Here is a 24,617-nt window from a genome sequence, read left to right as displayed (position 1 = left end):
GAAAATAAAACACTAACCACTTCATTGTAGGGCTGGGCGATATTGGCTTTTATTAATATCGCGATATTTTTATGCCATATTGCGATATACATCTCATTATTTTTCCTTTGTCTTGAATGAACACTTGATGCATATAATCACAGCAGTATGATGATTCTGTGTCTACATTAAAACATTGTTCTTCATACTGCAATAATATATGTTACTTTTAAACTTTCATGCAGAGAGGGAAATCACAACTAAGTCAATTGACCAAAACTGTATTTATTAAATACTCTTCCTTCTCTCGCGGGTGACTTTTTAAATGAAAGAACAAATTAGTAGTGCTGCTACCTTTTGGGGTCGCGGGTGGCGCTGGCGCCTATCTCAGCTACAATCGGGCGGAAGGCAGCATACACCCTGGACAAGTCGCCACCTCACCGCAGGGCCAACACAGATAGACAGACAACATTCACACTCACATTCACACACTAGGGCCAATTTAGTGTTGCCAATCAACCTATCCCCAGGTGCATGTCTTTGGAAATGGGAGGAAGCCGGAGTACTCGGAGGGACCACACGCATTCACGGGGAGAACATGCAAACCTTCACACAGAAAGATCCCGAGCCTGGGATTGAACCCAGGATTGCAGAAGCTTCGTATTGTGAGGCAGACGCTGTAACCCCTCTTCCACCGTGAAGCCCATTTATATAGCTAGATTTCACTGAAAGTCAAGTATTTCATATATATACAGTATATATATATATATATATATATATATATATATATATATATATATATGAATATATATATATATATATATATATATATATGTATATATATATATGAAATACTGAGTTTGTGAATTATACTCCTCCCCTCTTAACCACGCCCCCCGCCCCTACCACGCCTCCGCCCCAACCCGACCTCCCGAAATCGGATTGATTGATACTTTTATTACTAGATTGCACAGTTCAGTACATATTCCGTACAATTGACCGCTAAATGGTAACACCTGAATAAGTTTTTCAACTTGTTTAAGTCGGGGTCCACGTTAGTCAATTCATGGTAGTTAATCAATTCATGGTAAGGAGGTCTCAAGGTTGGCAAATATGGGTTATTATGGGAACAAAATGTGGTGGAAAACACAATTAAACTAGTGTCACTTGCCTTTTATGACCAGAGGTTGGTATTAACGCACTACATTTACTCCGTTACATCTACTTGAGTAACTTTTAGGATAAATTGTACTTCTAAAGTAGTTTTTATGCAACATACTTTTACTTGAGTATATTTATAGAGAAGAAACGCTACTTTTACTCCGCTCCATTTATCTACATTCAGCTCGCTACTCGCTACTTTTTTTTATCGATCTGTTAATGTTTGTTTTGGTTTGTCTGAAAGACCTTCAAAGTAGGATCTACGCATGCCTGCGTTTCACCAATCACATTCAGTCACTGGTGACGTTGGACCAATCAAACAGAGCTAGGCGGTCACTTGACCGTCAAACATGGACCCCGACTTAAACAAGTTGAAAAACATATTCAGGTGTTACCATTTAGTGGTCAATTGTACGGAATATGTACTGTACTGTGCAATCTACTAATAAAAGTTTCAATCAATCAAAAGTGTAAAGGAAAAAAGACACTTTTTATTTCAACCGTACTTCCCGTCAAAAGCCTAAAGACTGATTGCACAGTTCCTGTTTTCACAATAAAAGTGCCGCTTCATCGCGCCTGCGCTAACAAAATAAGAGTCTCCGAAAGCCAGCGCAAACAAGCTAGCAAACTATGGAGTTCGCCGCCAGTGTATTTCTTGTAAAGTGTATAAAAACGAATATGGAAGCTGGACAAATAAGATGCCAAAAACCAATGACTTTTATGTGTTATTAGACAGAAAGGAGGACTTTTTTTATCCTCCATTTGAAAACGTGGACGTTATCATCACTATACTGTCTGATTCCAATCAATGCAAGTCATCAGAATCAGGTAATACACCCACTTATATTCTTGTCTTCATGAAAGATAGGAATCTATATGTTAAACATGCATGTATATTCATTAAAAACCTTTAACAAGTCAACAAAAAACGGCAAAATAAAGAAATATAAATTATATACTGTATATATAAATGTATGTGTGTATATATATATATATATATATATATATATATATGTGTGTATGTATATTGCGGTAGATCACCTCGACTTGGTCATTTATTAAGTAATTGATTAACGTTGAAAAACTTATTGGGGTGTTACCATTTAGTGGTCAATTGTACGGAATATGTACTGTACTGTGCAATCTACTAATACAAGTTTCAATCAATCAATCAATCAATGAATGCCTACTGAGCCTATGGTGCTGTTATTGTGGCTCAATTTGCCTTATTTTTTTTTTATTGTAATGTATTATTATTTAATATATATTATTGTTTTAGTTGCTTAAGAGATATTCCTGGCTCTGAATTTGCTCATTGCTATTTTTATGTTTTTGTGCATTATTTGTTGTATTAAACGAACAGGTTACTCATCAGTTACTCAGTACTTGAGTAGTTTTTCACAACATACTTTTTACTTTTACTCAAGTAAATATTTGGGTGACTACTCCTTACTTTTACTTGAGTAATAAATCTCTGAAGTAACAGTACTCTTACTTGAGTACAATTTCTGGCTACTCTACCCACCTCTGTTTATGACCACAAGAGTTCAAGGGAGATCAACTTTGCCACAGTACAGCCGCCTTTTTTTTTTAAAGTGAAATATACTTTCACCCAGATCAACATACCATGATAAACACCGTCATACTTTACAGTTGCAAATGCTGCTTTCATTGCAGAGGGAGAGAGAAGAATGCCGTCCAGTCCATTGCTGGACTCCCACGCTTGTGCAACACTCCACAAAAGCTACAATTGTGGGTGGAGATTTTTTTGTTTTGACTTCACCGTGACGCAACTTTTTTTTTTTTCTTTCCTAAAAAAAAAATAAATATATATATATACGCCACTTTCTCCGGTACAGTAGGGCAAAAGTATGATAAGCATTTAGGGCGATATTGCTATACTTGGGTACATACATTGCATTACCACTGAAGCACTGCAGCGTCATGTCAGCAGATTTGCTTGGGGGAGGTAATGCATGGCGATGCGTCATGCGTACAAAGCTTACTGTATATATCATGTAATGACATATATATATTTATATTTACCCGTATGTTGTTATTCCATGCACGGTGACGAAGTGTCCTCTTCAGACGACCAATAAACTTTGCCGATTCAAAGGAACTCGTACCCCTGGTTCTCCTCCTCCTTCTTCGCGACTCCTGCGGCTCTGCCGTGGCCGCCCGTCGCCACTCTCACCTCGGCCACGCTCGTCCTCTGAGTGCCCGCTGCCTGTGTGAAGGAAAGGGGAAGTCGCTCACACGGACAGTTTTGACGGAGCAGCCCGACTTCACAGTTTAGCTAACACTTTAAAGAGGCAGACATATCTTCTTTTTTTTTGTGTGTTAGTGTTGTTGCTTGATAGTGGCGGCGGAGCTTTCTTTACGGAAGCTAGGCTAATGTAGTCATGTCGTGCCGCCTTTTACGGACACGTGAACTCGGTGCACTAGGCGCTGTTGTAAAGAAGCCCATGGAGCGCCCTCCCCTTCTCTCTGGCGTTCGCCACCGGCGCCAAAAGGACTCGTTGGTCACATATGTTGTTGTGCTTTCATGAAAAGGCAAATGAATGACACGTTTAAAGCGACACGGGCGACGAGGGGAAGGTGAACATGTGTGGTTACCTCACATGTCCTCAGATGACAGCGGCGGCCGCGGCGAACTTCTGCACATGCGCATACTTCCTTCTTTGGGGTGAGGGCATGACAGCGCCAACTGCTGGCGGCGGGGCCACACTGCAGCCCAGCAGTAACGGAGTACAGTATGATACAGTATATTACAGTATAGTACAGTACACTCGTGTATGGGAATGCACTTAATCTGTAAACAAAAATCATTCCAATTAGTTTTTAGAAATTGACAAACTATTGTCTCAAGTTGATATTTATTACGTTTTTATTAACTGACAAATGTACAACTTAGCTAAAATGTGTTTGGTATTCGTTAGTATGCAAAGGTTTTAAGCGTATGTATATATATATATATATATATATATGTGTGAATGTGAGTGTGAATGTTGTCTGTCTATCTGTGTTGGCCCTGCGATGAGGTGGCGACTTGTCCAGGGTGTACCCCGCCTTCCGCCCGATTGTAGCTGAGATAGGCGCCAGCGCCCCCCGCGACCCCAAAAGGGAATAAGCGGTAGAAAATGGATGGATGGATATATATATCTATATATATATATATATATATATATATATATATATATATATATATATATATATATAGGTCTCTGCTTTTTGCAGACGATGTGGTCCTGTTGGCTTCATCTGGCCGGGATCTTCAGCTCTCACTGGATCGGTTCGCAGCCGAGTGTGAAGCGGCCGGTATGAGAATCAGCACCTCCAAATCCGAGTCCATGGTTCTCTCCCGGAAAAGGGTGGAGTGCCATCTCCGGGTTGGGGAGGAGACCCTGCCCCAAGTGGAGGAGTTCAAGTACCTAGGAGTCTTGTTCACGAGTGGGGGAAGAGTGGATCGTGAGATCGACAGGCGGATCAGTGCGGCGTCTTCAGTAATGCGGACGTTGTACCGATCTGTTGTGGGGAAGAAGGAGCTGAGCCGGAAGGCAAAGCTCTCGATTTACCGGTCAATCTACGTTCCCATCCTCACCTATGGTCATGAGCTTTGGGTCATGACCGAAAGGATAAGATCACGGGTACAGGCGGCCGAAATGAGTTTCCTCCGCCGTGTGGCGGGGCTCTCCCTTAGAGATAGGGTGAGAAGCTCTGTCATCCGGGAGGAACTCAAAGTAAAGCCGCTGCTCCTCCACATGGAGAGGAGCCAGATGAGGTGGTTCGGGCATCTGGTCAGGATACCACCCGATCGCCTCCCGAGGGAGGTGTTTAGGGCACGTCCAACCGGTAGGAGGCCACGGGGAAGACCCAGGACACGTTGGGAAGACTATGTCTCCCGGCTGGCCTGGGAACGCCTCGGGATCCCCCGGGAAGAGCTAGACGAAGTGGCTGGGGAGAGGGAAGTCTGGGCTTCCCTGCTTAGGCTGCTGCCCCCGCGACCCGACCTCGGATAAGCGGAAGAAGATGGATGGATGGATGGATATATATATATATATATATATACACATTTACACACATATATCTTATATATATTATATATACACATATTTTATATGTGTTGGATCCACTATGGACTGAACTTTTCACAGTATCATGTTAGACACGCTCGACATCCATTGCTTTCGGTCCCCTAGAGAGGGGGGGTTGCCCATATACAGTATGTGGTCCTCTCCAAGGTTCTCATCGTCATCATTGTCACCGACGTCCCACTGGGGGTGAGTTTTCCTTGCCCTTATGTGGGCCTACCGAGGATGTCGTAATGGTTTGTGTTGTGGTTTGTGCAGCCCTTTGAGACACTAGTGATTTAGGGCTATATAAATGTACATTGATTGATTGATATAAAGTATATATACACATATGTGGTATATATATTTAATATATGTACACATATATTTTATATATAAATGTGTAAATATAATATATATATATATATATATATATATATATATATATATATATATATATATATATATATATATATATATATATATATATATAGTTCGGGTCGCAGGGGCAGCAGCCTAAGCAGGGAAACCCAGACTTCCCTTTCCCCAGCCACTTCGTCTAGCTCTTCCCGGGGGATCCCGAGGTGTTCCCAGGCCAGCTGGGAGACATAGTCTTCCCAACGTGTCCTGGGTCTTCCCCGTGGCCTCCTACCGGTTGGACGTGCCCTAAACAGCTCACTAGGGAGGCGTTCGGGTGGCATCCTGACCAGATGCCCGAACCACCTCATCTGGCTTCTCTCGATGTGGAAGAGCAGCAGCTTTACTTTGAGCTCCTCTCGGATGGCAGAGCTTCTCACCCTATCTCTAAGGGAGAGCCCCCCCGCCCGGCGGAGGAAACTCATTTCGGCCGCTTGTACACGTGATCTTGTCCTTTCGGTCATGACCCAAAGCTCATGACCATAGGTGAGGATGGGAACGTAGATCGACCGGTAAATTGAGAGCTTTGCCTTCCGGCACAGCTCCTTTTTCACCACAACGGATCGATACAACGTCCGCTTTACTGAAGACGCCGTACCGATCCGCCTGTCGATCTCATGATCCACTCTTCCCTTGGTCATGAACAAGACTCCTATGTACTTGAACTCCTCCATTTATACATATATATATATATATATATACATATATATATATATATATATATATATATATATATATAAAAACACTAAATTGGCCCTAATGTGTGAATGTGAGTGTGAATGTTGTATGTCTATCTGTGTTGGCCCTGCGATGAGTTAGCGACTTGTCCAGGGTGTACCCCGCCTTCCACCCGATTGTAGCTGAGATAGGCGCCAGCGCCCCCCGCGACCCCAAAAGGGAATAAGCAGTAGAAAATAGATGGATATATATATATAATTATTATACATTTAAGACTCTTGAACGCATTATAATAATCCCCTCAATTCCCCTCAAAAACGGATGAACTCGCTGGAATATAAAGACAATATAACATACATCCATAAACGGGGATGCATATGCAAAAGTGCAATATATTTATCTGTACAGTAATCTATTTATTTATATCTGCACCTTATTGCTCTCGAAATAAAATAAGAATAACATTAAAATGGAAGTTTAAACTGATGTTGTTAAGGTACAAACATTTATAAATACATACATATTTATTCTATTACATTTAATGTAGTCAGTATGTCTGTTTTAGCACATCACATGTTAAAATATGAACAATAATTGGTTTTGAAAGACTGGAATTAGTAGGTAAAAATATACATATACAATTATTTTATTTTGCTAAATTAGATTTAAATTACTTTAATTAAATTTGATATACCGTATTTCCTTGAATTGCCGCAGGGCATAAAGTATTCGCCTGCCTTGAATTACTGCCAGGTCAAACTCGTTTCCCAAAATAATTAGCGCATGCTTAGTATTACCGCCTGGTCAAACTCGTGACGTCACCAGTGACACTTCCCCTGTCATCATTTTCAAAATGGAGGAGGCTGATTTCAATACCGGTAATTTGAAATCGCATTAAGGGAAGAAGATTAAGAGCTATTCAGTAGGATTTAAGGTCCAAGCTTACATCACACTCAAATTTTTACTGCATACCTTTGGTAAGTGTCGGAGTGAGAAGAGGTTTTAAAATAATTAGCGCATGCTTACTTTTACCGCATGCCTTTGGTAAGCGCAGGAGTGAGAAGAGGTTTTAAATTAATTAGCGCCCCGGAGGCAATTCAAGGAAATACGGTATTTTATTACTTTTAATTTAGTCATTCTGTCAGTTTTAGCACCGCCTGTGTTAAAATGTGAAAGATAATTGGGCTTGAAAGACTAGAATTAGAAAGTAAAAATATACACACACAATTTTTGTATTTTAAAAGTTAAAGTACCAATGATTGTCACACACACTCACGGTGTGGCAAAATTATTCTCTGCATTTGACCCATCACCCTTGACTAAACTGGATATGAATCTGTGTAATTAAATTATGTATTTACACATTGTATACATCCTTTGAATACACATTTAAATATTTTATACTTTATTTTCTCACATTTAATTGAAACACAGCTATAAAAGAATACTCAAGTGTCACCCCAAGAAAAACATTTTATTTTGTTGCTGCTTTAAGTCAATAAAAAAGCGAGTAAAAAAACAACATTGAAATGCATTAAACATCGGAAAATTCCTTCTCATTGTGCATTGTTTCATTGGCTTCCAGTTAAATTCCGCATTGAGTTTAAGATTTTAGTTCTGACATCCCGTGCATTGCATGGTGGCCCCTCAGTACATCACTTGACTTTCTATGCCCCTACTTTTCAGCCCGCAGGCCAGGGTCTTCTAAAGATCCCAAAAAACTTGTTTTTAAACCCGTGGAGACCTGCCACTCCAGGCGATAGCTCCCAGACTCTGGAACAATTTCCACCAGTCCATACATGATATTGACTGTGTTGAAACGTTTAATAAACATTTAATAACTTCTCTTTTTAGTTAAGCTTTTAGTTAATTCAACTTTTAACTATAATTTTTAATCCACTTTGTATCCTTTTTATTATGTTTTCCCTGTTGTTTTAATTGAATTGTTGTTTTACTTCACCTATGTTTTGTACAGCGTTTTGTGTTTTTAGCCGTGAAAATTGTTTACAAATAAAATGTACAGTCACGATCAAAAGTTTACATACACTTGTACAGAACATAATGTCATGGCTGTCTTGAGTTTCCAATAATTTCTACAACTCTTATTTTTTTGTGAATGAGTGACTGGAGCACATACTTGTCGGTCAAAAAAGACATTCATGAAGTTTGGTTCTTTTATGAATTTATTATGGGTCTACTGAAAATGCGACCAAACCTGCTGGGTCAAAAGTATACATACAGCAATGTTAATATTTGGTTACATGTCCCTTGGCAAGTTTCACTGCAATAAGTTGCTTTTGGTAGCCATCCACAAGCGTCTGGTAGAATTTTTGACCACTCCTCTTGACAAAATTGGTGCAATTCAGCTAAATTTGTTGGTTTTCTGACATTGACTTGTTTCTTCAGCATTGTCCACACGTTTAAGTCAGGACCTTGGGAAGGCCATTCTAAAACCTTCATTCTAGCCTGATTGAGCCATTCCTTTACCACTTTTGATGTGTGTTTGGGGTCATTGTCCTGTTGGAACATCCAACTGCGCCCAAGAACCAACCTCCGGGCTGATGATTTTAGGTTGTCCTGAAGAATTTGGAGGTAATCCTCCTTTTTCATTGTCCCATTTAAAGCACCAGTTCCATTGGCAGCAAAACAGGCCCAGAGAATAATACTACTACCACCATGCTTGACGGTAGTTATGGTGTCCCTGGTATTAAAGTCCTCACTTTTTCTTCCCCAAACATATTGCTGGGTACTGTGGCCAAACAGCTCAATGTTTGTTTCATCTGACATCACATGGACAAAGATAAGACCTTCTGGAGGAAAGTTCTGTGGTCTGTAGCCTAACTGCACCAATTTTGCCAAGAGGAGTGGTCAAAAATTCAACCAGAAGCTTGTGTGCGGCTACCAATAGAACCTTTTTGCTTTGAAACTTGCCAAGGGACATGTAACCAAAGATTAACATTACTGTAAGTATACTTTTGACCCAGCAAATTTGGTCGCATTTTCACTAGACCCATAATAAATCCATAAAAGAACCAAACTTCTTGAATGTTTTTTGTGACCAACAAGTATGTGCTCCAATCACTCTATCACAAAAAAAAATAAGAGTCGTAAAAAGTATTGGAAACTCAAGACAGCCATGACATTATGTCCTTCACAAGTGTAAGTCAACTTTTGATCGCGACTGTACTTACTTAGATACTTACAGTTGTGATCAAAATTATTCAACTCCCACACAATTTTGGTGTTTTAGCAAGTTGGACATTTATTCTGTATTTTGTTTATAGTCATATCAAATAAATATGCATTAAATAGACAAATGCAACTTACATTTTAACACTGTATTTTACAAAATACCAAAAAAGAAAATTTTTCTCAATATCTCATTGACAAAATGATTCAACCCCCTAATTACATGCATCTTTAGTACTTAGTAGAACACCCTTTGTCTGTAATTCCATCCTTCAAACGTGATACATAACCGGACACAAGCTTCTTGCAAACATCTACAGGTATTTTAGCCCATTCCTCTTGGGCAAAGGCCTCCAGTTCATTCATATTCTTGGGCTTGCGTGCTGCAACTGCCTTCTTCAAGTCCCACCACAGGTTTTCTATAGGATTTAGGTCTGGCGACTGTGAGGGCCACTCCAGAGTCTTCCAGCCCTTCTTCTGCGACCACTCTGATGTTGATTTGGAGGTATGCTTGGGATCGTTGTCCTGTTGGAAGGTCCAACGTCTCCCAAGCCTCAGCTTCGTCACTGACTTCATGACATTTGCAGCTAATATATCCTGGTAGGAAATATAATTCATAATGCCTTCAATGCGCTGGAGATTCCCGGTACCTGAGGCAGAGAAACAGCCCCAGAGCATGATTGACCCCCCACCATGCTTAACAGTAGGCAAGGTGTTCTTCTCTTTGTAAGCTTCATTTTTTCTCCTCCAGACATAACGTTGATTCATAGGCCCAAAGAGTTCCAGTTTTGTCTCATCACTCCATAGAACAGTTTACCAAAACCTTTGGGGTTTGTCCAGATGATTTTTGGCATACTGGAGTCTATTTTCTTGTGCCTGGTGGTCAGAAGTGGGGTGCGCCTGGGAGTTCTGGCATGGAGGCCTTCATCTCGTAGTGCGCGCCTTATTGTCTGGGACAAAACCTGCGTTCCCCCTTCTGCAATGTCCTGTTGTAGTTCCTCAGCTGTTACCCTGGGGTTTTTCACCACTGTACGCACACAGCATCCTCTTTCTACCACGCCCAGGTAGTGTTTCCACTGTGCCTTTAGCTTTAAACTTGCGAATTATGCTCTCAACGGTGTCTCTTGGAATGTGTAATGTCTTTGCTATTTTCTTATATCCATATCCTTTCTTATGAAGAGAAATTACCTCCTCTCTTGACTTCTTTGACCACTCCCTGGACTTCACCATGTTGCAAATACACCATTGACCATCCACAAGAAGCTGAGCGTCACGGTCTTTTTCAATCCGTTTAATTGTTTCTCGTTATGGTTCTTATCACATCTACAGGTGTTTTTAACACCTGATTGAAAATACCTTATTCAAATTCTGTTCTTATGATAAACAATAATAAATGGGTTGTACTTGTATAGCGCTTTTCTACCTTCAAAGTACTCAAAGCGCTTTGACACTACTTCCACATTTACCCATTCACACACACATTCACACACTGATGGAGGGAGCTGCCATGCAAGGCGCCAACCAGCACCCATCAGGAGCAAGGGTGAAGTGTCTTGCTCAGGACACAACGGACATGACGAGGTTGGTACTAGGTGGGAATTGAACCAGGGACGCTCGGGTTGCGCACGTCCACTCTCCCACTGCTCCACGCCGAGTTATGATCTTCAAGGAGTTGAATAATTTTGTCAATGAGATATTAAGAGAAATGACACTGTTTGGTATGTTACAAAATATAATGTAATTCAAGTTGCATTTGTCTATTTGTCTATTTAATGCATCTTTATTTGATATGACTAGAAAAAAAAAACTGAATAAATGTCCAACTTGCTAAAACACCAACTTTGTGTGAGGGTTGAATAATTTTGATCACAACTGTAAATGTCACTTTTAGACAAAATACAGTAGAAGTTAAACATTTGCTACTATAGATAGATAGATAGATAGTACTTTATTGATTCCTTCAGGAGAGTTCCTTCAGGAAAATTAAAATTCCAGCAGCAGTGTACAGAGTTGAGATCAATTAAAAAAAAAAAGTAAAAAGTAAATAATGGGGGTTTAAAAGGAAACAAAATAGAGAAATATTACAAAAAGAATAAAAACAATGGGAATAACAATATAACAGTAAAATAAGAATATAACAAGACAAAGTAGGCAGTAGTGACCATGTTATGAAAACGTATTGCACTGTTAATGTTTTGCATCTCCTGTCATCCTAATACCCCCCATTCCCCGTCCCAGAGAGGAGTTGTACAGTCTAATGGCGTGTGGGACAAAGGAGTTTTTGAGTCTATTAGTCCTGCACTTGGGATGAAGCAGTCTAGCACTGAACAGGCTCCTCTGGCTACTGATAACGCTATGCAGAGGGTGACTGGCATCATCCAGGATGCTCACCAGTTTGTCCACAGTCCTCTTCTGTGCCACCGTCACCAGTGTGTCCAGTTTCATTCCGATTGTAGAACCGGCCCGCCTGATCAGTTTCTCATGATCTCACTATGTCAGGTTTTGGTCTCGGTTACTTGTATATTTTTACGAAACAGAAAGCTTCACTCTCAAGTCAGTGCATGTTTCCAGTACAAGTTGAGAAAAAGTGAAATACCGGTAGCTATGACAGGGCCAAAAAAAACAGAGTCATTCAGAGAGGTCAACTTCTGCTTTTAAAGGAGAGAAAACCAAGAAAATGAAAGCTGTTGTTGCTGAGGTCAAGTACAGTGTTCTGTACAGTGAGTACATGGTGTATAGAACATGTTGATCCAAATCAAAATACCAGAAGCTCATTATTGCTAACAACCGAGTGATCCAGGGAACGACTGAGACCACCAGTCCCTTGCATCAAGATGTGGACTCCTTCTGCCGGCACTAAAAGCATGCACCATTATTGTGTCAAAGGCCTTATGTGAGTGTGAATGTTGTCCGTCTATCTGCCGTGAGCTGGCCACTTCTCCAGGGTGTACCCCACCTTCCGCCCGAGTGCAGCTGGGATAGGCTCCAGCACCCCCCGCAGTAAAAAATGGATGGGTTTATTTAATAAGGGTTCATTCTAGCAGACTATATAAGGTGATTGGGACACAGCCATCGCCATTGTTTGGCAAAGACCATGAGATCATGCTGGGTTGTGTGTGTGTGTGTTACAAAGAAGTGTGTCATGAACGGACATAAAACCTGACCCCTGAGCCTCGTGTCTCATTTTGAAGAGTCACACTTCCTTTTTTTTTCTCCACACATCCCGTAACATATACACACGTGACACATTAGTTGCATATGTGCGTCTTATCCACAAAGCCGGCCTTTGACTTCTAAAGCATGTGACATGCATGTGGACCAGAACATGTGTGAATCTTGTCCCACAAAACTGTCTTTGGAATTCCAAAACATGTGACACACCAGAACGTAAAGTATGATAGTAATAAGGGCCCTATTGTGTGTGTGTGTCTGTGTGCTTCAAAACACACCATCAGTCTTCAGCTCAGCAAGCGTCACTCGAACCCAGAGCTGGGTGAATATTTTGACTTGGGGGCCACATTGAGAGAAGAAAATGTGTCCGGGGGGGGGGGGGGGGGGGGGGGCAATGTGCATAAATGATATGTACACATTTAGCGGTAAAAATCTGCAGTACAGTATGTGTGTTTGTTTCCCTTGTTTTCCAAGAACACTAATACCAAAAGTCACAATGTCATATAGACAGGCTTCGTACACCTTTTCCATGGCCAAAATTCAAGCACTTTTTAAGGACTTTCAAGATCAATTTTCCAGTACCCTTCAAAAGGCGAAAGAAAAGCAGTGGGAATCAATCCATAGCCTCGCTGTTTGGAGGAAAACTAAGGGAAATCTGCTCAAACTTAAGCCTAACATTGAACCAGCAGCTCAATTAACTGAATGGGGCATACAAAATGAAGCAGTGTTTCTGTAGACTATTCTAATGTTTTTCAACCACTGTCTATCTAGTGTGCCGTTAGATATTGTCCGGTGTGCTGTGGGAAATGATGCAACTTCACCTAATTGGTCCCCAAAAAATATATTTTTTTGCAAATGAATAAATTATAATCTGTAAATACTGTGCCGTTCCTTAGTGTCCATGCTGTGTAGAACTTGGCTGTAGAACTGTGATCCCAATATGCAGACCACAGCGTGCATGTAAAAAAAAGGTATGTAACGCTTAAGCCAAAAATAAACAAAAGGAAAAGGCAATAAACCCTAAGGATGGCTATGTAAAAATGACAGTAAAACTGAACTGGTAACAAAGTAAACAGAAACAGAATGCTGGACGACAGCAAAAACCTGCAGCGTGTGGAGCACAGACGGACGGCGTCCACAAAGTACATCCGTGCATGACATGGCCATCAACAATGACCCCACAAAGAAGAATAGGAACAACTTCAATAGCCCTGCCTGCTAATTCAAAGCAGGTGTGGGGAATAGCGCTCAAAGGAAGACAAAACTGCTACAGGAAAACACCAAAATAACAGCACAAGACAAGAACTAAATCACTACACACAGGAAAACACCAACAAACTCAAAATAAGGCACGAGGAGGACCTGGTGGAGTTTAATTTTTAACGTTTTCTGCTGGAGGTGTGCCTCCGGATTTTTAAATGGAAAAAAATGTGCCTTGTCTCAAAACAGGTTGAAAAACACTGGACTATTCAATGTAATTGGTTATTGCAAACATTTTTTACTAGTTTGTTTCATCATCATTCATGTATACATAATTCCTTACAAGAAATAACATTATTGTTTACTTTTTTGTTTGTATCATAATCCATGCATACATCATGTTAATTAAAACGACAACATCCCGGCATTATGGACCGATGCACCACTGTCCTCTTTGGGGCGACACAGAGCCCTATAAACGGCTCTGGCATGATAACAACCTAATGTAAGGGCTCATGCAAAACCTACAGCTCTAGCGTTTAGATTCGTTTTTAAGGAAACTTATTTAGTTTTTTTTCCATTTTATAATTAGCTTACTGACTCAGACTGCAGAGAAATAAGATGGAACATTTCCAAGAATTTCACCCACAATTCAACCTTGAAAACACAACATTAAAATCCAAGCATTTTCAAGGTTTTTAAGCACCTGTACAAACCCTGCATAGAGTTCTAAAAACGTTGTGACAGATCACCTCAAAAAAACAGACTGGAATTTTACAGTTTTCCACTGAATGGGACACCCAAAATGTACTTTAAAATAAAGAAAGTGGAATTTACAATATTAACTATGAACAATAAAACACCGAATATTAACAACGTATGAACATTGCTCCTCTTTTACAATCAAGCAAAACACAACAAAAATGTAAAATAACAGCAAAATATGAATGCAAAGTGTAATAAACAGCTACAGTATGTTGTATTGGCACGTAAAAATGTACGTCCGCATCTGTTTCTGACACACTCATTTCGGGCGGGCTGCTCTGAAAACAAACCCCGCCCACTCCGGTTAGTTCCTCATCTGAGCTGCTTTGACGTAGATTACCGTAATAAATTGGATATCACAAAAAAACACAGATTTTGACCATTGAAATACTTTTTATAGTTCAAGACTTATGGTCATTTAAATAACAGCACAGCACATAATGGCGAAAACAGTTTTGATGTTGAAGGTCTAAAAAAAATTATGTACAACGTCTGGTGGGTCGGACTTAAAATCTTAACGGTCCGCATGTGGTTCGCGGGTCGTGTTTTGCCCAGATGTGTTCCAACCCCACAATTTTGATGATAATCATAGAACTGGATGCTAACACAATTAGGATGACGAACAAGAATGACTACTATAGAAGTCAGACGTGGCAACAAAGTACAGACCATAAAGACATTTTATTCCACCCAAGACTCATGTTTTCATTTACATTTATCCATTTTTACCTCCCATTCAGAGCACCTTAACCAAGGTTTCCATAAGATTTGCACCTGAAATTAAAAATCTGGTGCCTCTGCCAATATCCCAATTCATTCAAAAACATCATGCACTGCCATCACATCAATATACTGTACACTATAAAGGAAAGACAAAGATATTTTACATGAAAAGAGCATTTCGCTTTTTTTTTTTTAAAAGAATGGGTGCCCAAATACTAAGATTCTTTAAATGGCAAGAGCATGTTCTGCAGTTTATTTTAACTGCTGCTAAAACAAAACAAAACTGTAAAAGATCCTCTAAATGACAGGAGCACTCTGCTTTTGTTACAGAACTGCTGCAAAAACATTAATATCCTCAATATGATAAGGCGCTCTGCTTTATTTTAAAGAAGTACTGCAAAAACACCAGTCAAAGATCCCCTATAGAACAGGAGCGATTTCCTTTTCAGTTTTTTTAAAAGAACTGTTGCAAAAAAAAAAAACAGTCAAAGATCCCCTATATAACAGGAGCGTTCTGCAGTTTATTCTAACTGCTGTTGCAAAAAAAAACACAGGTCAAAGATCCTCTACATAAAAAGGGGCGCTCTGCTGTTGTTACAGATTTGCTGCAAAAACGGTAAAGATCCTTGGGCGCTCTGCTGTTTTTTAAAGGACTGCTGCAAGAACACCAGTCAAAGATCCTTCATAAAACAGGCGTGTGCAGCTGTTGGTACAGAAGTGCTTCAAAAATGACAATCAAAGATGCTCAATTTAATCGAAGTGCTCTGCTGCTGTGTCTTTAAACTACTGCAAAACCCCCAGTCAAAAGAGCTCTGTTGTCGTTTCTAAAGAACTGCTGCAAAATCACCAGTCACAGATCCTCTATATCAGTGGTCCCCAACCACCGGGCCGTGGCCCGATTGGTACCAGGGCGCAGAAGAATTTTTTAGTAAAAAAAAAAAAAATACATATATATATATATTTTTTTTTTTAAAAATTAAATCAACATAAAAAACACAATCTACACTTACAGTTAGTGCACCAACCACAAAAACCTCCCCTTTTCATGACAAAAATGTCCCTTTTTCATGACACAGAAGAAAAAAAATAATAAGATAAAACAAAATAAAAAAAAAAGGCCCCCCCCCCGGGCCGCGGGATAAATTATTAAGCGTTGACCGGTCCGCGGATACAAAAAGGTTGGGGACCACTGCTCTATATGACATGAGCGATCTGCAGTTTTGTTTTGTGCTTAATAATGCCGCCGAAATACCCCAAAAACGCAAGTCAAAGATCATTTACACGACAGGAGCAAATTTTTTAAAGAACTGTTGCTAAAAACTAGTCAAAGATCCTCTATAAGACAGGAGCGTGCTGCTGTTTTTAAAGAACTGGTGCCAAACACCAAAGATCCTTTAAATGCAAGAAGATTGCTACTATTTATAACGAATTGCTGCAAAAACACTAGTCAAAGATCCTATATGGAAGGAGGGCACTGCTATTTTTTTAAATAATTGATAGTATCTATCTGTGTTGGCCTTGCGATGAAGTGGCGACTCGTCCAGGGTGTACGCGCCTTCAGCCGTAACACAGCTGAGATCGGCTCCAGCGCCCCCTCATTCCCCCAAAAGGGACAAGCGGTAGAAAAAGGATGGATGGATGGATTCAAAACCACTATTCAAAGATCCTTTGAGAAACAGGACCGGTCTGCTGATATTTTTTTTTTTTTCAAACTGCTGTGAAAACACCAGTCAAAGATCTTCAACATGACAAGAGCTCTCTTTTATTTTAGGAATTACTAGTCAAATTTCCACTTCGTGATTTTTGTTGTCAGCTGCCAAAATGTTAGTATCTGCAATTTTAGGTGGAGATCCAGAAAACGTTGGCTTAAAGCGATATAATTTGTACTTTTTCCACTAAAGCTTCATTCATTCACTTGGGGCGGCATAGCTCGGTTGGTAGAGTGGCCGTGCCAGCAATTTGAGGGTTCCAGGTTCGATCCCAGCTTCCGCCATCCTAGTCACTGCCGTTGGGCAAGACACTTTACCCTGCTGCTCCCAGTGCCACCCACACTGGTTTAAATGTAACTTAGATATTGGCTTTCACTATGTAAAGCGCTTTGAGTTATATAAATATAATTCACTTCACACATCAGCATTCTTCCCCCCAAAACGAAGAATTCCGAGCTTCACTTGATGAATGAGATATCCCACTGACTTTGTAATGATTGAAAAAGCAACAGTAGTGCATACATTACACAGGTTTAATGTTGTCCAGGGAGCATCACTCTAGACTACATGTCCACAAACACCATGAAGCACCATCCGAGCCCCCCCACCATGAACATGGTGATCTGCATGCTGTATATGATCAGGTCGTTCACCACCCCAAAGTCCAAGCGCCTGTGTCCCAGTAAGATGAGAATGACGGAAAGCTTGTACTGCACGCGCAACAGCACTCGCACGCTGACGTACTGCACGAAGAAGAGCGCGGAGAGCGCCACCCACAGGAGGGAGGTCAGTAGGCTGCAGCCGAAGTACAGCAGGAAGCGCAGGAAGCTGTAAATGCAGCGCGAGCGCAGGTAAAGGTCAAAGTTGTTGTACTTGGTGCGCACCAGCTTGGTGTTGTGCGTGGAGCCGCAGGCCGAGTGCATGCAGGTGGTGTGGGGCCCGTGGAAGCTGCGCACACGCCGAGGGATGGGGATCACAGGCATAGGGGTGGGCTACTGGAGCCCCGGGCTGGACGAGGAGTTGCCTTGGGGTGATGCCGCCGGTTGCATCATGTGCTGGACTGTGGTTGGGGGGCGGGGGGAGTAGTTAGCAGAAGGCTAGCAAGCTTGCTTTAGTTTTCATATCCAACTGTAGCACTGTGGAAACACAAAGCTATTATTGATACAGCCCAAAGTGCAGGTTCATGCATTATTGTTTTAGATTTAGATTTATTGGTCCCCGTTGGAGAGATTCATTTCCACTGCCGCACATATAAACAATAGACATTACACATCACGAACAAAAATAACAAAAAGACATCATACATGACCAACACATTTACAGGCTTGTCAAACAAGTCGACCGGGCCTGTTGTTTAGGGCGGCTATAGCTGCAAGGATAAGGCTTTTCCTAAGGCGGGCCCTCCGGAATTTGATGGTTCTGTAAAGGGCTAAGCAATATGGGCTTTTTTTAATATTGCGATATTTTTAGGCCATATCGCGATACACGATATCTCTATATTTTGCCTTAGCCTTGAATGAACACTTGCTGCATATATTCACAGCAGTATGATGATTCTATGTGTCTACATTAAAACATTCTTATTCATACAGTATTAATTAATACATGCTACTTTTAAACTTTCATGCAGAGAGGGAAATCACGACTAAGTCAATTGACCAAAACTGTATTTAATAAAGGCCTACTGAAACCCACTACTACCGACCACGCAGTCTGATAGTTTATATATCAATGATGAAATCTTATCATTGCAACACATGCCAATACGGCCTTTTTAGTTTACTAAATTGCAATTTTAAATTTCGTGCAAAGTATCCTGTTAAAAACGCCGGTATGATGACGCGTGCGCGTGACGTCTCGGATTGTAGCGGACATTTTTTTCCAGCCCGATCCAAGCTATAAGTAGTCTGCTTTAATCGCATAATTACACAGTATTCTGGACATCTGTATTGCTGAATCTTTTGCAATTTGTTCAATTATTAATGGAGAAGTCAAAGAAGAACGATGTAGGTGGGAAGCGGTGTATTCCAGCTGCCTTTAGCAACACAAACACAGCCGGTGTTTCCTTGTTTACATTCCCGAAGGTGAAGCTTTACTATGGAACAGAGAGGTCAAGGGAACAAGGTTCCCGACCACATGTCAAACGGCAGCTCTTACCGTAGACATGAGCGGAGCTTGCGTCCTCCTGCAGCTGCGGACTCTCTTACCTCCTCCCACCAGAAACACTGGCGGTCACCACACCCGTGGCTACACCCCTCCGACTTTCAGGTACCATATAATTTCACTAATACTCTAGTAACACAATAAGCAGATAAGGGATTTTCCAGAATTATCCTGGTAAATGTGTCTAATAACATCTGAATCGCTCACACTGCCCTCGCCTTTTTTTTTCACTCTCACTATCGTCATCCACAAATCTTTCATCCTCATTCAAATTAATTGGGAAATCGTCGTTTTCTCGGTCCGAATCACTCTCGCTGCTGGTGGCTATGATTGTAAACAATGTGAGGATGTGAGGAGCCCTACAACCCGTAACGTCACGCGCACATCGTCTGCTACTTCCGGAACAGGCAAGGCTTTTTTACTAGCGACCAAAAGTTGCGAACTTTATCGTCGATGTTCTCTACTAAATCCTTTCAGCAAAAATATGGCAATATCGCGAAATGATCAAGTATGACACATAGAATGGACCTGCTATCCCCGTTTAAACAACAAAATCTCATTTCAGTAGGCCTTTAGACAGTTATTAAGCAGTGGCACAAACATTCATGTGATTTCAAAACAGAAAGTGCAAGATTGTCAGAGACATTTTAAAACAAGCTATTAGTGCACTTTTGTGCATGATGTCACCAAGATGAAATATCAAAACAACACTAAATTAAAGTGTACTTTTTGTACAGAACGCCACTACAATAGTTAAAAACAAATAAAGTGCACTTTTGTGCATGATGACAATATATTTCAATAGGTGTCACATAATAATGAGCTGCATATCAAATAGTATATGTCATACGGTGTTGATGAGGAAATAGTTTCTACGGCATTTTGAGGGTGTGGCACAGAACGGAGATGTTGACATGCAGTTTGAAGCACTCTTCATTCCACCGCCAGACGATGCACTCCGTGCAGTTTAATTTGGGAATTAATTCTTCCTCCATTTGTTACCAGATTCGCACCTTCTTTCTCTCGTATTACCACTCGCAACGAACCGTTAGCATCACAGCTTATGTTACCCATGTAGCTACCTCTCTGCTCTAGGAGGGCGTGTGACGTTGCACACGTGACGTGTGTAAGAAGGTGCGCTTGTTTTAAGTCTCTGTGAGAAGGAGAGGCAAGAAAGAGGGAGAAACGCATGCAGTGTAAGGCCCACAGCTAAAAGCAACTGCGTGAGAACGTATAATCGAATATCACGATATAGTCATTTTCTATATCGCACAGAGACAAACCCGCGATATATCGAGTATATCAATATATCACCCAGCCCTAGTTCTGTACCTGCGCCCTGATGGTAGTGGGATGATGTATTGGTGTAGTGCAGGGGTGTCAAACTCATTTTATCTCAGGGGCCGCATGGAGGAAAATCTATTCCCAAGTGGGCCGGAATGGTAAAATCATGGCATGATAATTTAAACATAAAGACAACTTCAGGTTGTTTTCTTTGTTGGCCAAAAATAGAACAAGCACATTCTGAAAATGTGCAAATCACAAATAATCCTTTGTTGAAAATTCTGAGGGAATTGGTGGAGCTTCAAAAACACAATGAGCTTAGACTTTGTCTCAGTGTATCTACAAAGCCAGAATTAAACTTTAAATCACAGTCTTTCTGGGATTGAAAAAAAACCCACATGTAAACTCATGTCCATGTATCAATCCAGTGCTAACTCAACAAAGCGTAAGAAACGAAGGTAAAATCACTTCAAAAGGGTTAAGTTCACTTTTCTGTTTGACAGAAACATTTTGGGGCAACAAGGGTGCCAAAAAACGTTGTGTTCGAAGCAGAACACATAAAATGGCAGGTTTTAAGTTTTATGTGGGTCGAGAAAGACCCACAGTCCCCCTTTACTGTGTACCTCTTGCTTGGCCCCGACTGCAGTGGACACATTTAGAACAGCAGTTTATTTCGTTAAAAAACCCCCCAACAAAACAGCTCTATTTTATACTTGGCAAACTCATCATGCGGGCCGGATGTTTGACACCCCTGGTGTAGTGGGTGAGTGATATCCTGGACTATCGTGTTTGCCAGTCGAATGATGGACCTGTGGTTTAAATCTGAAATGTTGGGTGTGGGTAGGCCGATGATTTTAGCTGCTATGTTTGTAATGCGTGTGAGTTTGGTCCGGTTGGTTACAGAAAGAAGAGTGAAAAAACACGTGGAACAGTACAGAAGGATGGGTTGAACAATGCTTTGGTTCAGTAATAACAAGAGGTGAGGTGCAACGTATAGTCCTTTAAGTTTACGGACGGCTGACAGTAGGGCTGGGCGATATGTCGCGGGTTTGTCTGTGCGATATAGAAAATGACTATATCGTGATATTCGAGTATACGTTCTCACACAGTTGCTTTTAGCTGCTGGCATTACACTACAGGCTCTTCTCGCTATTTCCTGTCTCTCCTTCTCACAGACAGCAGGCGCACTTTCTTACATATGTCACATACTGTCACGTCATACTTCACATACGTATACGCCCTCGCGGAACAGAGGGTAGCACCATGGGTAACGTTAGCTGTGATGCTAACAGAGTGGTAATACGAGAGAAATAAGGTGCGAATAAAGGAATAATTAATTCCCAAGAAAAACAGCACGGGGTCCATCGTCCGGCGGTGGTTTGGATTCAAGTGGGAATATGCCTAACAGACAACCGTAATTTGTCAAGTGTGGGCCAAAAGCGTTGCTACAAAAAGTAGCATTATTGCTAATATGTAGCATCATTTGAAAAGTCACCTGCTAGAGAATGAAGAGGGATTACTCCGCATGTCAACATCTCCATTCGGTGCCTCACGCCCACACCATCAAAATCCCGAGGCAAACATTTCCAGATCAACACCGTATGAAAAAAATAGTCAACAACAGAATTTAATAACGTCCGTTGTAACCTACCACATAGCGAAGGACGGAGAGTATTTGATTTCCTATTATGCAGCTCATTTTTATTTGACACTTAAAATGTCTCTGACAATCTTGCTCTTTCTGTTTTGGAAATGACATGAACATTTGTGCCACTGCTTAATAACTATAGTTATGGTAAATTGACTTAGTTGTGATTTCCTTCTCTGCGTGAAAGTTTAAAATGAGCATATATTATTGCAGTGTGAATAAGAATGTTTTAATGTAGACACATAGAATCATCATACTGCTGGGATTATATGCATCAAGTGTTCATTCAAAGCCAAGGAAAAATATCGAGATATATATATTGTGTATCGCGATATGGCCTAAAAATATTGAGATATTAAAAAAAGCCCTAGCTGACAGTCTTTGTTGACTTCTTTTTTGAATGTCCGTGGTGTCCTGAGCAAAAGTGAGTTTATTATCCAAGGTTACGCTCAGGTATTTTAAAGTGTCAACTGTTTTAACTGTTTGTGTGTTTATGATGATGGGGTTCTGAGGTGAGCCGGGGTGGGGGGGTTGAACCATATTCCTTCTATTTTATTGACATTGATTTCCAGATAACTGGCTGTGCATGGGGCAGCATGGCGTAACAGGGGTTAGTGCATGTGCCTCACAATATGAAGGTCCTGAGTAGTCCTGGGTTCAATCCCGGGCTCGGGATCTTTCTGTGTGGAGTTTGCATGTCCTCCCCGTGACTGCGTGGGTTCCCTCCGGGTACTCCGGCTTCCTCCCACTTCCAAAGACATGCACCTGGGGATAGGTTGATTGGCAACACTAAATGGTCCCTAGTGTGTGAATGTGAGTGTGAATGTTGTCTGTCTATCTGTGTTGGCCCTGCGATGAGGCGGCGACTTGTCCAGGGTGTACGATGCCTTCCGACTGAATAGAGCTGAGATAGGCTTCAGCACCCACCCGCGACCCCGAAGGGAATAAGCTGTAGAAAATGGGTGTGAATGTGAGAGTGAATGTTGTCTTTTTCAACATGTGTTGGTCCTGTGATGAGGCGGCAACTTGTCCAGGGTGTACGCTAGCCTTCCGCCCGAATGCAGCTGAGATAGGCTTCAGCACCCCCCCCCCCCCCCCGCGACCCCCAAAGGAACAAGGGGTAGAAAATGGCTGTGCATGATTCTGTGAAATGTTTGACTGTGTTATTATATTATACGTTTTATTCAAACATTTATGAGAATGACAAAATATATCACTTTACCATCACATATCATTCATCAGTAATAACTAAATTGACTGTGTTATGATATTATACGTTTTATTCTAACATTTATGAGAATGACAAAATATATCACTTTACCATCACATATCATTCATCAGTAATAACTAAATGGGGGAGAATGGAGGTAGGAGTAAAAAAGCTTGAAATTTTGTTAAACATGAACAAAACATTACTACTATCAACAAATAAGCGCGATCATTCCAATCTAACTGTGGAGAAACCTAACATTGATACTGATAAAGCACACTAATATGTTATCAACAGATATATAGCATGTATCAAACAAAGCATTATCAACAAGTGAGCGTACTTACATTCAGTACGTCCACGCTTTTAAAAATATTGTTCTTCGACATACAACCGACAATAAGACTATATGTTACAATATTAGCTACTAACTTTGAAATAAAAAAAACAAGCAATATGTTGTCTGTCAGGCCAGGTGCTCATCATTTTTTTTTTTTTTTTTACCCCTCGCGGATGTACGGCTGCCGGCAGTCGATAGGATGTGTCGCAAAATGTGGGTAACATCCAAACTTGACGTCACTGCGGATTTAAAGGGCCAGTACACCCTCTTTGAGGTGTGCTGAACTGTATATATTGGACATAACTGTGGGTTTGATTTATGTGTTTTTATGTTTTTTTTTTAAAAATGGCACAAGTAAAAGGTTTGCACACACTAGTCATTATAATAAAAGTAGAGTAAAATGGCTGTATTAATCATAGAATTGTATTGGTATGAGAATAAAAAAAAAAAAAGTCCTATTTTTCCAGAATAAAATTGTATAATTTGTAAGAAAGAATGGGTCATTTTATGAGAAACAAAAGTTAAATTTCATCAGGAAAAGGGGGTAATTTGATGAGGATAAAAAAAGTTTATATTTTGCACAAAGGCGTCAATACTTGTTCATAACATGGTCACTACTGCCTAGTTTGTCTTGTTATATTCTTATTTTACTGTTATATATTTTATTCACATTGTTGCTTTTTTTTTTTTATTCTTATTGTAATATTTTTGTATTTTGTTTCCATTCAAACCCCCATTATTTACTTTTTAAATTGATCTCAACTCTGTACACTGCTGCTGGAATTTTAAATTTCCTGAAGGAACTCTCCTGAATGAATCAATAAAGTACTATCCATCTATCTATCTATCTATCTATCTATCTATCTATCTATCTATCTATCTATCTATCTATCTATCTATCTATCTA

At 40.6% G+C, this 24,617-nt stretch overlaps 2 protein-coding genes across 4 annotated transcripts in view; both read right to left on the bottom strand.

The window, feature by feature from the left end:
* LOC133536161 (nucleus accumbens-associated protein 2) overlaps positions 1–3,835 on the bottom strand; it is a 119,483-nt gene extending 115,648 nt beyond the window's left edge. The window contains exons 1-2 of one of the 2 annotated variants that reach the window (XM_061876429.1): positions 3,760–3,835; positions 3,187–3,370 (exon numbers count right to left, since the gene is read on the bottom strand). The gene's annotated coding sequence lies outside the window, so the exon portion shown is untranslated. Of the gene's footprint in view, positions 1–3,186; positions 3,737–3,759 lie in introns of those variants that run through there. The other variant, XM_061876427.1, reaches the window with a different exon arrangement.
* Positions 3,836–15,295: 11,460 nt separating this feature from the next.
* LOC133536160 (transmembrane protein 250) lies at positions 15,296–23,911 on the bottom strand. 2 transcript variants are annotated; one of them, XM_061876424.1, is made up of 2 exons: positions 23,718–23,911; positions 15,296–18,201 (listed from the first exon to the last, which is right to left on the bottom strand). In XM_061876424.1, exon 2 carries the CDS (start codon positions 18,046–18,048, stop codon positions 17,629–17,631), a length of 420 nt encoding a protein of 139 aa, XP_061732408.1. In that variant the 5' UTR covers positions 18,049–18,201; positions 23,718–23,911; the 3' UTR covers positions 15,296–17,628. The 2 variants fall into 2 exon arrangements, with proteins under 2 accessions (XP_061732408.1, XP_061732409.1); XM_061876425.1 differs by having other exon boundaries at positions 15,296–18,125.
* Between the last annotated feature and the right edge of the window lie 706 nt (positions 23,912–24,617).

Source organism: Nerophis ophidion, linkage group LG17 (assembly GCF_033978795.1).
Source record: "Nerophis ophidion isolate RoL-2023_Sa linkage group LG17, RoL_Noph_v1.0, whole genome shotgun sequence".
Taxonomy (NCBI): Eukaryota; Metazoa; Chordata; class Actinopteri; order Syngnathiformes; family Syngnathidae; genus Nerophis; species Nerophis ophidion.
Note: the sequence above shows the minus strand (reverse complement) of the source record. Positions and strands in the feature narration are given on the sequence as shown.

Coding starts and splice junctions, on each gene's coding strand:
- LOC133536160 (XM_061876424.1), bottom strand. CDS start 18,048: ATGCCTGTGATCCCCATCCCTCGGCGTGTGCGCAGCTTCCACGGGCCC.